This window comes from Tachyglossus aculeatus (genome assembly GCF_015852505.1).
Source record: "Tachyglossus aculeatus isolate mTacAcu1 chromosome 12 unlocalized genomic scaffold, mTacAcu1.pri SUPER_6_unloc_4, whole genome shotgun sequence".
Taxonomy (NCBI): Eukaryota; Metazoa; Chordata; class Mammalia; order Monotremata; family Tachyglossidae; genus Tachyglossus; species Tachyglossus aculeatus.
Window position 1 is genome coordinate 4,422,815 of NW_024044831.1, and position 12,462 is coordinate 4,435,276.

At 45.5% G+C, this 12,462-nt stretch overlaps 1 protein-coding gene across 1 annotated transcript; it reads left to right on the plus strand.

The window, feature by feature from the left end:
* Positions 1-11,214: 11,214 nt before the first annotated feature.
* Positions 11,215-12,201, plus strand: LOC119921671 (olfactory receptor 14A16-like). Its single transcript, XM_038741754.1, has one exon. The coding sequence runs from the start codon at positions 11,215-11,217 to the stop codon at positions 12,199-12,201; it is 987 nt and encodes a 328-aa protein (XP_038597682.1).
* The last annotated feature ends 261 nt before the right edge of the window (positions 12,202-12,462 follow it).

A 12,462-nucleotide genomic window follows, 5' to 3' on the forward strand; every position in this document is an offset into this window, starting at 1 on the left:
CAAGATTAATCGATCGACAATAAATTATACCGGTCAACCTAGGCCATTAGGCTGGAAAGTTCTTGAAGGCAGGGATTCCAGCCTTTCCCACTATTAGTCTTCTCCCAACATTTGGGAAGAACTCTTACAGGGAGGAATTGCTGATAGTGTAGTGGTTGTCCAAAGCTGGCCACGCTCTCTCAGCCCTGCCTGTCATTGACACTTGCAAGGGATTCTGGGACGCTTGAAGGCCAAAGTGACTGTCCACCGTGCTGGCGCTGTCCTGGAGCACTGTAGCCCGGCTCGTAGTTGGTATGGTAGCGAGGTGTGAGGAGGAAGGAGGAGAGGGGTGTGATGGTTGGGGGTTACTGAACTGGAAAATCCCTCCCCTCCTGCTAGCACCCGTGCCCCGCTGGGCGCCGCGGCCCTGGTCAGAACCTCAACTTCGGCCCCAGACTGACTCCATCTCTTCCATCCTCATCCTCGCCCTCCTCCGCGCCTCCATCCCACTCATCCCCAGTCACTCTCACTGGGGCAGCGTGGGGCTGGGGGCCGCTGCCCTCTGCAGGGCTGGGCTGTTCCCTTCTGTTCCCTCAGACACATGGGTTCTGTCAGCCAGGAAGGAGCAGAGAGGAACCCTCTATCCCTCTCTGCTCTGCTTCAGACCCCGAGAAGCTCTCCAGACGAGCCCTCGTCGCAGTAGATAAAGCAGGAGCTTTATCCGTGGAGGTTGGCTCGGGGCCCTGCCGAGGGAACCTCGTGACATGAACGAGCCAAACACCCTCTGTTAACATGGTTCCCGAGGCTCCTGGGAGACGAGAGCCCGGTTCCTGCAGCATCAGTGCTGGTGCCGGCTCCCGGGGTTCCCATGGAAACAGCGGCATCTGCATCCCAGCGTCCCAAAGGTTCCTGTTTTCACCAACAGTCTTTAGCCACTGTGAATGGTTTCACCTTTGTCTAATTCACAACGTGAGACACTCGATTTATCAGTCAATCAGTCCACTGTAATTTTTTCTTCTGGCCTTTGGGAAGCACCTATGATATGTCCGGCACGATACTAAGTGCTGGATAGAGACAAGTTCATTCATTCATTCATTCATTCAATCGTATTGATTGAGCACTTACTGTGTGCACAGAACTGTACTAAGCGCTTGAAAAGTACAAGATAATCAGATTAGATCGGGTCCATGTGGCCCATATGGCTCAAATCACAATCCCCATTTTACAGATGAGGGAACTGAGGCCCAGAGAAGTGAAGTGACTTGTCCAAGGTCACAAGACAGACGAGTGGGGAAGCCGGGATTGGAACCCAAGTTCTTCCGTACTCTATCCACTAGGCTTTACTGCTTCTCTTGACTTTCTTGGATCAAGACACCCGGTCTCTTTACCCGAGCGGGACTTAATTGGAGTGGAGGCCAGGCCGCTTCCCTGGGAATCTATGGAAAATCTATGTTGGAATCAGGTGATTCTTTTTTCCAGATTACACTTTTCCTCCGGTCGCTCTGAATCATCAAAAATGGGCATACGACCGGAAAGGTGAACCCTAACACCCTTTGCCAGTTTGCCAGCAGAGGAGATTTTTCTTTCACGTTGAATCTAACACTCAGCATGATGGACGGTCGCACGTAAAAGGGGTCATAGAGGGCCACCAGGGCTACCACCCTCTTGGCCGACCTGACCTCGGGCATCGCCCCGGTGTTGCATACGGGTCATGGAGGTGGCGGGCCCACCCGTGGTTGTCTGTATAGGATAAACACCAAGTAGCGGCTGGGGTTATAACAAAGGTCCTTCTGAGTCCCAGGCCCAGGTTCTAATCTGCTGTTTGACCTTGGGCAAGTCTCTTCACTTCTCTAGGCCTCATTTATCTCATCTTGAAAATGGGGATGAAGACTGTGAGCCCCATGTGGGACAACCTGATTAACTTGTATCTACTCAGCGTTTAGAACAGTGCTTGGCACATAGTAAGCGCTTAACAAGTACCAAAATTATTAAATTATTATTCTTATTATTCATCTGCATCTTTTTGCTGGACCCCCATATTTCTGAGCCACGCTGCTTCTCATGGTACATGGGTACTATGTACATCTGATAGGTACATAGTAGAAGTCGTAATTGCATTCATTAAGTGCTAACTGGGTGCAGAGCACTGTACTAAGCGCTTAGTGGAGTGCTCTGCACATGGTAAGAGCTGACTTAATATGACTGAATAAAGACTTGTACTTCCCAAGCGCTTAGTACAGTGCTGTTCACACAGTAAGCGCTCAGTAAATGCGATTGAATGAATGAATGAATAAGAGAAGCAGTGTGGCCCATTGGAAAAAGCCCGGAATTGGGAGTCAGAGGTCGTAGGTCCTAATCCTCGCTCCACCAACTGTCAGCTGTGTGACTTTGGGCAAGTCACTTCACTTCTCTGGGCCTCAGTTACCTCATCTGGTAAATGGGGAATATTCATTCATTCATTAATTCAATCGGATTTATTGAGCGGTTACTGTGTGCAGAGCACTGTACTAAGCGCTTGGGAAGTACAAGTTGGCAACATATAGAGACGGTCCCTACCCAACGGTGGGCTCACAGTCTAGACGTGGGACACAGAGAACAAAACAAAACATATCAACAAAATAAAATAAATAGAATATATATGTATAAATAAAACAAATACATAGAGTAATAAATACATACCAACATATATACATATATACAGGTGGTGTGGGGAGGGGAGAGGGTAAGGCGGGGAAGATGGAGACAGGGAGGAGGGGGAGAGGAAGTAGGGGGCTCAGTCTGGGATTCAAAGAGCTTCTCTCCTGTGTGCACTCGCTTATGCCGTCCAAGAATTTCTCTGCTCTTGAAGTTCTTCTGGCACTCCAGGCATTGGAAGGATGATTCATAAGTGTGGACTCTCATATGGCCAGTGACAGCTTTCTTATCTCTGAATCTTCTCCCACATTGGAGACATACACAAGGTTTGATGCCTTTGTGAATCCTCTCATGCATCATCACAGTGTACTTCTCACAGAAGGTCTTCCCACACTCGAGACATTCAAAGGGCGTCTCCTCCGTGTGCACTGACATATGTGCTCGAAGATTTCCTTTGGTCTTAAAGTTCTTCTGGCACTCCAGACATTGGAAGGGTCTCTCTCCACTGTGCACCCTCATGTGGCCGGAGAGGTGTCTGTTCTTTCTGAAGCGCTTGGCACATACATTACACTTGAAGCACTCCTCTCCAGTGTGTGCGACGCCACTTTCTTGACTCTCACACTCAAGGCGTTCAAAGGGCTCCTCTCCCGTGGGCACTAGTTTCTGCTCCCCCCTCCTCTGTACCGGTGGGTCTTGCTTCCTCCAAGATCCCCTTTGATTTTCCAGGGATATTCCCCTTCTGAGGATGGTGGGAATCGTTCCCACGGGATCTTGTCAACGCTGTTCTGGGCGTTCACTCTTCCCTGATTTCTTCTGTCCAGGCCTTTTTGGGGAAAGTCCTCTTGTGGTGAGACGGAGTTTCGGGAATCCACGGACCTTCTCCCTTCTGCAGATTGCGGATACACTGAGGCTTTGGACGCCCGGCTCCCAGTGACTGTAGATGACCGTAGATCTCCAACATGACGGTCGTATAGAGCTTCCTCTGAGCGCTTCTCAAGCTCTCCCATTCCCTCCGGGTCAGGAAGTTGGCCACGTCCTCGAACGCTACCTCCATTCTTCGTCCCTGCTCTTCTTCCTCCAGGGACTGAAGAACCAAACACCTGGGAGAAAAGAAAAAGAGTGTGAGCTCCATGTGGGACAACCTGATCACCTTGTATCCCCCCAGCGCTTAGAACAGTGCTTTGCACATAGTAAGCGCTTAACAAATGTCATTATTATTATTATTGTTATTATTATTATTATCATAAATGAATTGGTTGGGAATTAAGCACAGTCCCTGTCCCTCATGCAGATTACAATCTAAAAGTAGACAGAAATCACATCTACCAACTCTGTTGTATCGAATGCTCCCTAGCACTTAGTACAGTGCTCTGCATCATCATCATCATCATTAATGCTATTTGTTGAGTGGAGACCATGTGCAGAGCACTGTACTAAGCACTTAATTCCTTAGTAGATACCATTTATTGAGTGATAGTTGTCCTACATCCTCGAAGAAGATTCCACAACAATAATAAGAATATAAGAACAAGAATAATAAGAATATAGTAAGTGCTTAAAAAATGCCATAATAATGACATAGTGAGTGCTTAACAAATGCCATAATAACAATAATAATTGCTTAACAATTGCCATAACAATAATATAGTGAGTGCTTAACAAATACCATAATAATAATAATATAGTAAGTGCTTAACATATGCCATAATAATAATATAATGCGTGCTTAACAAATGCCGTAATAATAATATAGTAAATGCTTAACAAATGCCACAATAATAATATAGTGAGTGCTTAACAAATGCTGCAATAATAATATAGTGACTGCGTAACAAATGCCATAATAAGAATATATTATTCTTAATAATTGCCATATTAATAATATAGTGAGTGCTTACCAAATACCACAATGATAATAATATATTAAGTGCTTAACACATGCCATAATGATAATATAGTGCGTGCTTAACAAATACCATTATAATATAGTAAATGCTTAACAATTGTCACAATAATAATATAGTGAGTGCTTAATAAATGCCATAATAATATAATGATAATTATGATGATAATGGCATTTGTTAAGCGCTTACTATGTGCAAAGCACTGCTCTAAGCATTGGGGAGGATACAAGGTGATCAGGTTGTCTCACATGGGGCTCACAGTCTTCATCTCCATTTGACAGATGAGGGACCTGAGGCCCAGAGAAGTGAAGTGACTTGCCCAAGGTCACACAGCTGACAAATGGCGGGGTCTGTATTAGAACCCACGACCTGTGACTCCCAAGCCCGGGCTCTTTCCACTGAGCCACGCTGCTTCTCAATATAGTGAGTGGTTAACAAATACAGTAATACAAAATAGCGCTTAACAAATGCTGTAATAATAATATAGTGAATTCTTAAAAAATACCATAAGAATTATATAGTAAGTGCATAGAAAATACTGAAATAATAATATAGTGAGTGCTTAACAAATCCCACAATAATAATATAGTGAGTGTTTAACAAATCCCTTAAGATAGTGAGTGCTTAATAAATACCACAATGATAATATAGTAAGTGCTTAACATATGCCATAATAAGGATATAATGAGTGTTTAACAAGTGCCATAATAATAATAACATAGTGAATGCTTAACAAATACCACAATAATAATAATAATGATATAGTAAGTGCTTAACATATGCCATAGTAATAATATAATGCATGTTTAACAAATACCGTAATAATAATATAGTAAATGCTTAACAAATGCCACAATAATGATATAGTGAGTGCTTAATAAATGCCATAATAATAATGTAGTAAGTGTTTAACAAATACCATAATAATAATAATATAATTGCTTAACAAATCCCATAATAATAATAATATAGTGAGTGTTTAACAAATCCCATAAGATAGTGAGTGCTTAACAAATACCATAATAATAATAATGTAATAAGTACTTACCAAATGCCATAATAATAATATAGTCGAGTCGCTTAAATGCCACAATAATATCCATATAATAAGTGCTTAAACATATGCCATAATAATAATATAGTGCACAACTTAATAAATGCCATAATAATTATATAGTAAGGGCTTAACGAATACCATAATAATAATATAGCAAGTGCTTAACAAATACTGAAATAATAATGCAGCTAGTGCTTAACAAATCCCATAATAATATTATAGTGAGTGTTTAACAAACCCCATAAGATAGTGAGCGCTCACCAAATACCATAATAATTGAGTAAGTGCTTAGAAGCAGCATGGCTCAGTGGAAAGAACCCGGGCTTGGGAGCCAGAGTTCGTGGGCTCTAAATCGGTCTCCACCACATGTCAGCTGTGTGACTTTGGACAAGTCACTTCACTTCTCTGGGCCTCAGTTACCTCATCTGGAAAATGGGGATTAATAATAATAACAATAATGTTGGTATTTGTTAAGCACTTACTATGTACCAAGCACTGTTCTAAGCGCTGGGGGAGATGCAAGGGGGATCAGGTCTGTGTCATTGCGGGGCTCACAGGTTTTAATTTCTGTGCCTCAGTTCCCTCATCTGTAAAATGGGGGATTAAGGCAGCGAGCCCCACGTGGGACAACGTTGACACATAGTAAGTGCTTAACAAATGCCATCATCATCATCATTATTATTATTTATTATTAACAAATGCCATAATGATAATGTAGGTTAGTGCTTAACAAATACCATAATAAGAAGAGAGTAAATGGTTTAACAAATGTCATAATAATAATATAGTGAGTGCTTAATTTATACCATAATAATAGCAGAGTGCTAAGCAAATATCATAACAATCTAGTGAGCACTCACAAATACAACAGTAATGATGATAATATTAATAATTATTGTAAATCTAGGGCGGATAAATCTAGGTGGACCAATGTTTCCCTTCAGTTTATGCAATTTTTCTGGCTTCTAGAGGTTGACCGTAAGGGGCCCACTGGGGAATCCTAACTTCTGCGAGCAGGAGGGATCCCCGGGGGATGGGAGAAGATGAGAGTCGTACGTTTTTCAAGAGTTCATAAAACCGGCACCTCAGTTTCTGCAGCACATTGTTCTGAGAGTATCGGCCACCGGTTCTGGGCTCAGATGTGAAGACCATCAGAGATCTAGAGCACTTTCTGGAGATCGTGAGTGAGGTGGCTGAGACCCGGGTTATTGTGAGAGATAAAGAGGGAATCCATCAATCAATGGGGGCTTACTGGGGTGTAGAGCACTGCATTAAGGCGCTTGGAGAGCACACTAGTACAGAGGTGAGAAAGGACAGCGTACAATGCCCGCTGCCTGGCTACTTGTTTTTGTTTTTACCTGTCTCCTTGTTTTGTTTTGTTTTGTTGTCTGTCTCCTCCTTCTAGACCGTGAGGCCCGTTGTTGAATAGGTATTGTCCTTTATCTGTGGGCCGAACTGGACTTCCCCAAGCTCTTAGTCCAGTGCACTGCACACGGTAAGCGCTGAATAAATACGATTGAATGAAGGAATGAACGAGTTTACGGTCTAGAATTAGAGGCAGACGTTAGTCGAAAGAATCAGTGTATTATCCAGCGCTCATGTGTGCAGAGCACTGAATGAAGCATTTGGAGGAGTTCAATGTAATAGACTTGGTGTGACATGATCCTGCCCCAGGGAGCGTACACTGTACTTAGGAAAGGAAGGGCATTAGTCAATCAATCAGTGCTATCAATGAGCACTTGAGTGAAAGAACACCGAATTAGGCAACTGGAAGAATATGATATAACAGAGTTCGGGTATAAGTATAATAATAATAATAATGAAGACGGTATTTTTCAAGCCCTTACTATATGCCAAGCATGTTGATGATGATTGATGATTGGCATTGTTAAGCTCTTACTATGTGCAAAGCACTGTTCTTAGACGCTGGGGGATACAAGGAGATCAGGTTATCCCTCGTGGGGGCTCACAGTCTTATCCCCATTTTACAGATGAGGTCACTGAGGCCCAGAGAAGGTGAAGTGACTTGCCCAAAAGTCACACAGCTGACAAGTGGCGGAGCTGGGAATTTAGAACCACGACCTCTGGCTCCCAAGCCTGGGCTCTTTCCACTGAGCCACACTGGCTTCTTCTAGGACACATTCCCTATCCACAACGAACTGGACGGTCTAAGGGGAGTGAGCAAAGCTCTCTCATATCATTCTTGACCTGATTCTAAAAAGACCCCTGTGGAAGGTGAACTTGATTTTCCTTATTTAAAAATAAGTCTGAGGAAATTGAGAGAAGCAAAGTAGCTTGCCCAAGATCACACAGCAGGACAAGAGGGCCAGAGCCAGGATTGTGCTTTTTCATTCACTCATTCATTCATTCAATCGTATTTATTGAGCGCTTGACTGAGTGTGCTGATCACTGTACTAAGTGCTTGGATGCTACAAGGTGGCAACATATAGAAACGGTCCCTACCAATCAACAGGCTCACTGTCTAGAAGGGGGGACAGACAACAAAAGAAAACATGTGGAAAGGTGTCAAGTCATCAGAATAAATAGAAATAAAGCTAGATGCACATCATTAACAAAATAAATAGAATAGTAAATATGTACAAGTAAATAAGAGTAATAAATCTGTACAAACATATATACAGGTGCTGTGGGGAGGAGGGGAAGGAGGGTAAGGCGTGGGGGATGGGGAGGAGGAGAGGAAAAAGGAGGGTAAGTCTGGGGAAGGCCCCTGGAGGAGGTGAGCTCTCAGTAGGGCTTTAAAGGGGAGGAAGACAGCTAGCTTGGTGGATATGCGGAGGGAGGGCATTCCAGGCCAAGGGGGAGGACGTGGGCTGGGGGTCGACAGGCGGGAAAGGCGAGAATGAGGTACAGTGAGGAGGTTAGCGGGCAGAAGAGAGGAGGGTGCGGGCAGGGCTGTAGAAGCTCTTTCTATCAGACCACACTCAGGGTATTGTTTTCAGGACATGGGATGACTAAGCTAGGGAGAGATGTTCTGGTCTGAAGCAGAGACTAAGAACGGAGAGGTTTTTTTTATGATGATGATGGCATTTGTTAAGTGCTGTTCTAAGCGCTGGGGTAGAAACAAGGTGATCAGGTTGTCCCTCCTGGGGCTCACAGTCTTCATCTCCATTTTAGAGATGAGGGAACTGAGACATAGAGAAGTGAAGTGACTTGCCCACAAGGAGTCACACCAGCTGACAAGTGGTGGGAGCCGGATTATAATCCACGACCTCTGGCACCCAAGCCCCGGCTCTTTCCACTGAGCCACGCTGCTTCTATTTGTTACGGTATCATTATAAACATTACTATATCATTATTCAGTGCTTAGAACAGTGCTTGGCACATCGTAAGCATGTCTCAGTGGAAAGAGCCCGGGCTTGAGAGTCAGAGGTTATGAGTTCTAATCCCGGCTTTGCCACTTGTCAGCTGTGTCTTTGGGCAAGTGACTTTAGTTATCTGTGCCTCAGTTCCCTCATCTGTAAAATGGGGATTAAGACTGTGAGCCCCATCTGAGACAATCTGATTACCTAGTATCTACCTCAGTGCTTAGAACAGTGCTTGGCACATAGTGAGCGCTTAATAAATACCATCATTATTATTATTATATTAAGCACTTAAATATCATCATCATCATCATTAGTATGGTATAATATTACTATTAGTATTCTAATTACTGTTCTATTCTACTAATCTACATTCTGGGCTGTTCCACTATCCTATTATTAATCTTCTAAGAGCTGGAGTAGATTACAAGTACATTAGTTAAGTGTTTCATCCAAGTTCACACAGAAAGCAATTGGCAGAACCAGGATTAGAACCCAGCTCCTTTGAGGCTGAGCTCCTTTCAGGCCCAGGCTCTTTCCATTAGGGCATGCTGCTTCTCCCAGGCTTGTTAGTTTTGAGGGGCCCTTGGAGGCTGCAGAGACACTGCCCTGAGAAGCTCTCCATCAGCTTGGCTTCAAGGCTCTCCATCACCTCTCCCCCTCCTCCCTCACCTCCCTTCTGTCATTCTCCAGCCCCGTCCACACCCTCCTCTCCTCTGCCGCTAACCTCCTCACGGGGCACCGTTCCTGTCCATCCCGCCGTCGATCCCCGGCCCACATCCTTCCCCTGGCCCGGAATGCCCTCCCTCCACACATCCGTCAAACTAGCTCTCTTCCTCCCTTCAAACCCCTTCTGAGAGTTCACCTCCTCCAGGAGGCCTCCCAGACTGAGCCCCGCTTTTCCTCTGCTCTTCCTCCCCTCCCCTTCGACCCAACTCCCTCCCTCTGCTCTACCCCCTTGCTAAATAAATATGACTGACTGAATGAATGAAGTCTTAACCTGGCCTCCATTGTGCCGTGGCCTGTGATATGGTGCCTTGTACCACATTTCTTCATTTATATTAATGTCTATCTCCCCCTCTAGACTGCAAGCTCTTTGCGGGCAGGGAGCATGTCTGCTAATTCTGTTGAATTGTAATCCCCCCATCATTTAGTCCAGTGCTCTGCAAATAGCCAATAAATACCATTGCTTGATTGACTCGTTGATTGACTGAGTGGGAGAAGCAGCGTGGGTCAGTGGAAAGAGCCCGGGCCTGGGAGTCAGAGGTCATGGGTTCAAATCCCGACTCTGCCAATTGTCAGCTGTGTGACTTTGGGCAAGTCACTTAACTTGAGAAGCAGCGTGGCTCAGTAGAGAAAGCACGGGCTTTGAAGTCAGAGCTCATGGGTTCAAATCCCGGCTCCACCAATTGTCAGTTGTGTGACATTGGGCAAGTCCCTTAACTTCACTTTTCCTCAGTTACCTCATCTGTAAAATGGGGATTAAGACTGTGAGCACCCCGTGGGACAACCTAATCACCTTGTAACCTCCCCAGCCCTTCGAACAGTGCTTTGCACATAGTAAGCGCTTAATAAATGTCATTATTACTACTATTATTGTTATTATTCTCTGAGCCTCAGTTACCTCAACTGTAAAATGGGGATTAAAACTGTGAGCCCCACAAGGGACACCCTGATCACTTTGTACCCTCCCCAGCGCTTAGAACAGTGCTTTGCACATAGTAAGCGCTTAATAAATGCCATTATTATTATTATTATTATTATTATTATTATTCTCTGCACCCCAGTTACCTCAGCTGTTAAATGAGGATTGAATACCACTCTTTCCTCCTTTGCATTTTCTCCTCTGCTCCCCTCTACCCAGACCGTGACGTCTACAGATGAAAGCCATTCAATCAATACTATTTCTTGATCGATGGATTGACTATTGGGAAATGCAGCCCAGGAAGGTAAATATTTGAGAAAAATCCCAGCAGCTTTAATTTTTCTCCAAAACGAGGAAAGCTGCAACTACAGCTGAACCCTAGCTCCTCCAGTTTTCACGATAAAAATGATAATAATAATGATGGTAATTGAAGTGACTTGTGCAAAGTCACACAGCAGACGAATAGCAGAACCGGGATTAAAACTCAGGTCCTCTGACTCCCAGGCCCGTGCTCTAGTCACTAATAATGATAATAATAATGATGGCATTTGCTAAGCGCTTACATTGTGCCAAGAACTGTTCTAACACTAGACCACACTGCTCGGATAACTTAATATTTTCACCTCCATCCATCCTACAGGACCCTATTTCCTATTTCCCCACAAGGAAGAAATGGTCAACCACACGGAGCTGAGGGAATTCCTGCTCCTGGGATTCTCGGAGATCCGGGAGCTGCAGCTGTTCCAGGCCGCGCTGTTCCTCCTGGTCTACCTGGCGGCTCTGACGGGGAATCTCCTCATCATCACCGCCACCGCCCTCGACCGGCGCCTCCACACCCCCATGTACTTCTTCCTCAGGAACCTGTCCGTCCTCGACCTCTGCTACATCTCCGTCACCGTCCCCAAATCCATCCACAACTCCCTGACAGAATGTAGATCCATTTCCTTCCTAGACTGTGTCACCCAGGTCCTCTCGGTGGTCCTGTTTGCCGCCTCAGAGGTGTTCCTCCTCACGGCGATGTCCTATGACCGCTATGCCGCCATCTGCCTCCCCCTGAGCTACGAGGTCGTCATGAACACAGTGGCCTGTGTGAAGATGGTGGCCATTTCGTGGCTCACTGGGGGCCTGGTTGCAGTTATGTTTTCAGCTGGCACGTTCTCCCTGTCCTTCTGTGGGTCCAATATCGTCCAACAGTTTTTCTGTGACGTCCCCTCCCTGCTGAAGATCTCGTGCTCCAAGGACCACGTGGCCGTCGACGTGAGCATCACCACTGGGGTAGTGTTAGGCGTGGCCAGCTTCATTCTCATCATCTTCTCGTACGTACGCATCTTCCAGGCTGTACTGAGGATGCCGGCCGCCGAGAGCCGAGCCAAAGCCTTCTCCACCTGCCTGCCCCACCTTGCCGTCATCACTGTTTTCATCTCGGCGGCGCTATTTGCCTACCTCAAGCCACCCACGGACTCCCCCTCCATCGTGGATCTGCTGGTGTCCGTGTTCTACTCTGTGGTGCCCCCCGCCCTGAACCCCCTCATCTACAGCCTGAGGAACCGGGACATGAAGGCCGCCATGGGTAGGATCCTAAAAGGATCACTCGCCCGGCCTCTGCTCTGGAACAAAATGTCTCCTTCCTTGTGCAAATCCTTTCACCCCACCACTTGACCAAGGAATTGCCCTTGTACCTAGCCAGATACTTCGCTGTCCAATAGGTTTCACAGAAAACACTGGACGTCGATGAATTGTCAACGTCTGGGAGGGAGGCAGCTAAAACGGAAATAGGATTGACAATCCGGTTTTGGGTAGGCCCTAAAGGAAGGGGAGGCCCTGTAGACTGTTAGCTCACTGTGGGCAGGGAATGCGTTTAACAACTCTGGTAAACTGAACTCTCCCATGTGCTTAGTACTTCTTCAAACAGTCAATCCT

What these genes read in the sequence shown, in the direction of transcription:
- LOC119921671 (XM_038741754.1), top strand. Translation starts at nt 11,215, where the DNA reads ATGGTCAACCACACGGAGCTGAGGGAATTCCTGCTCCTGGGATTCTCG.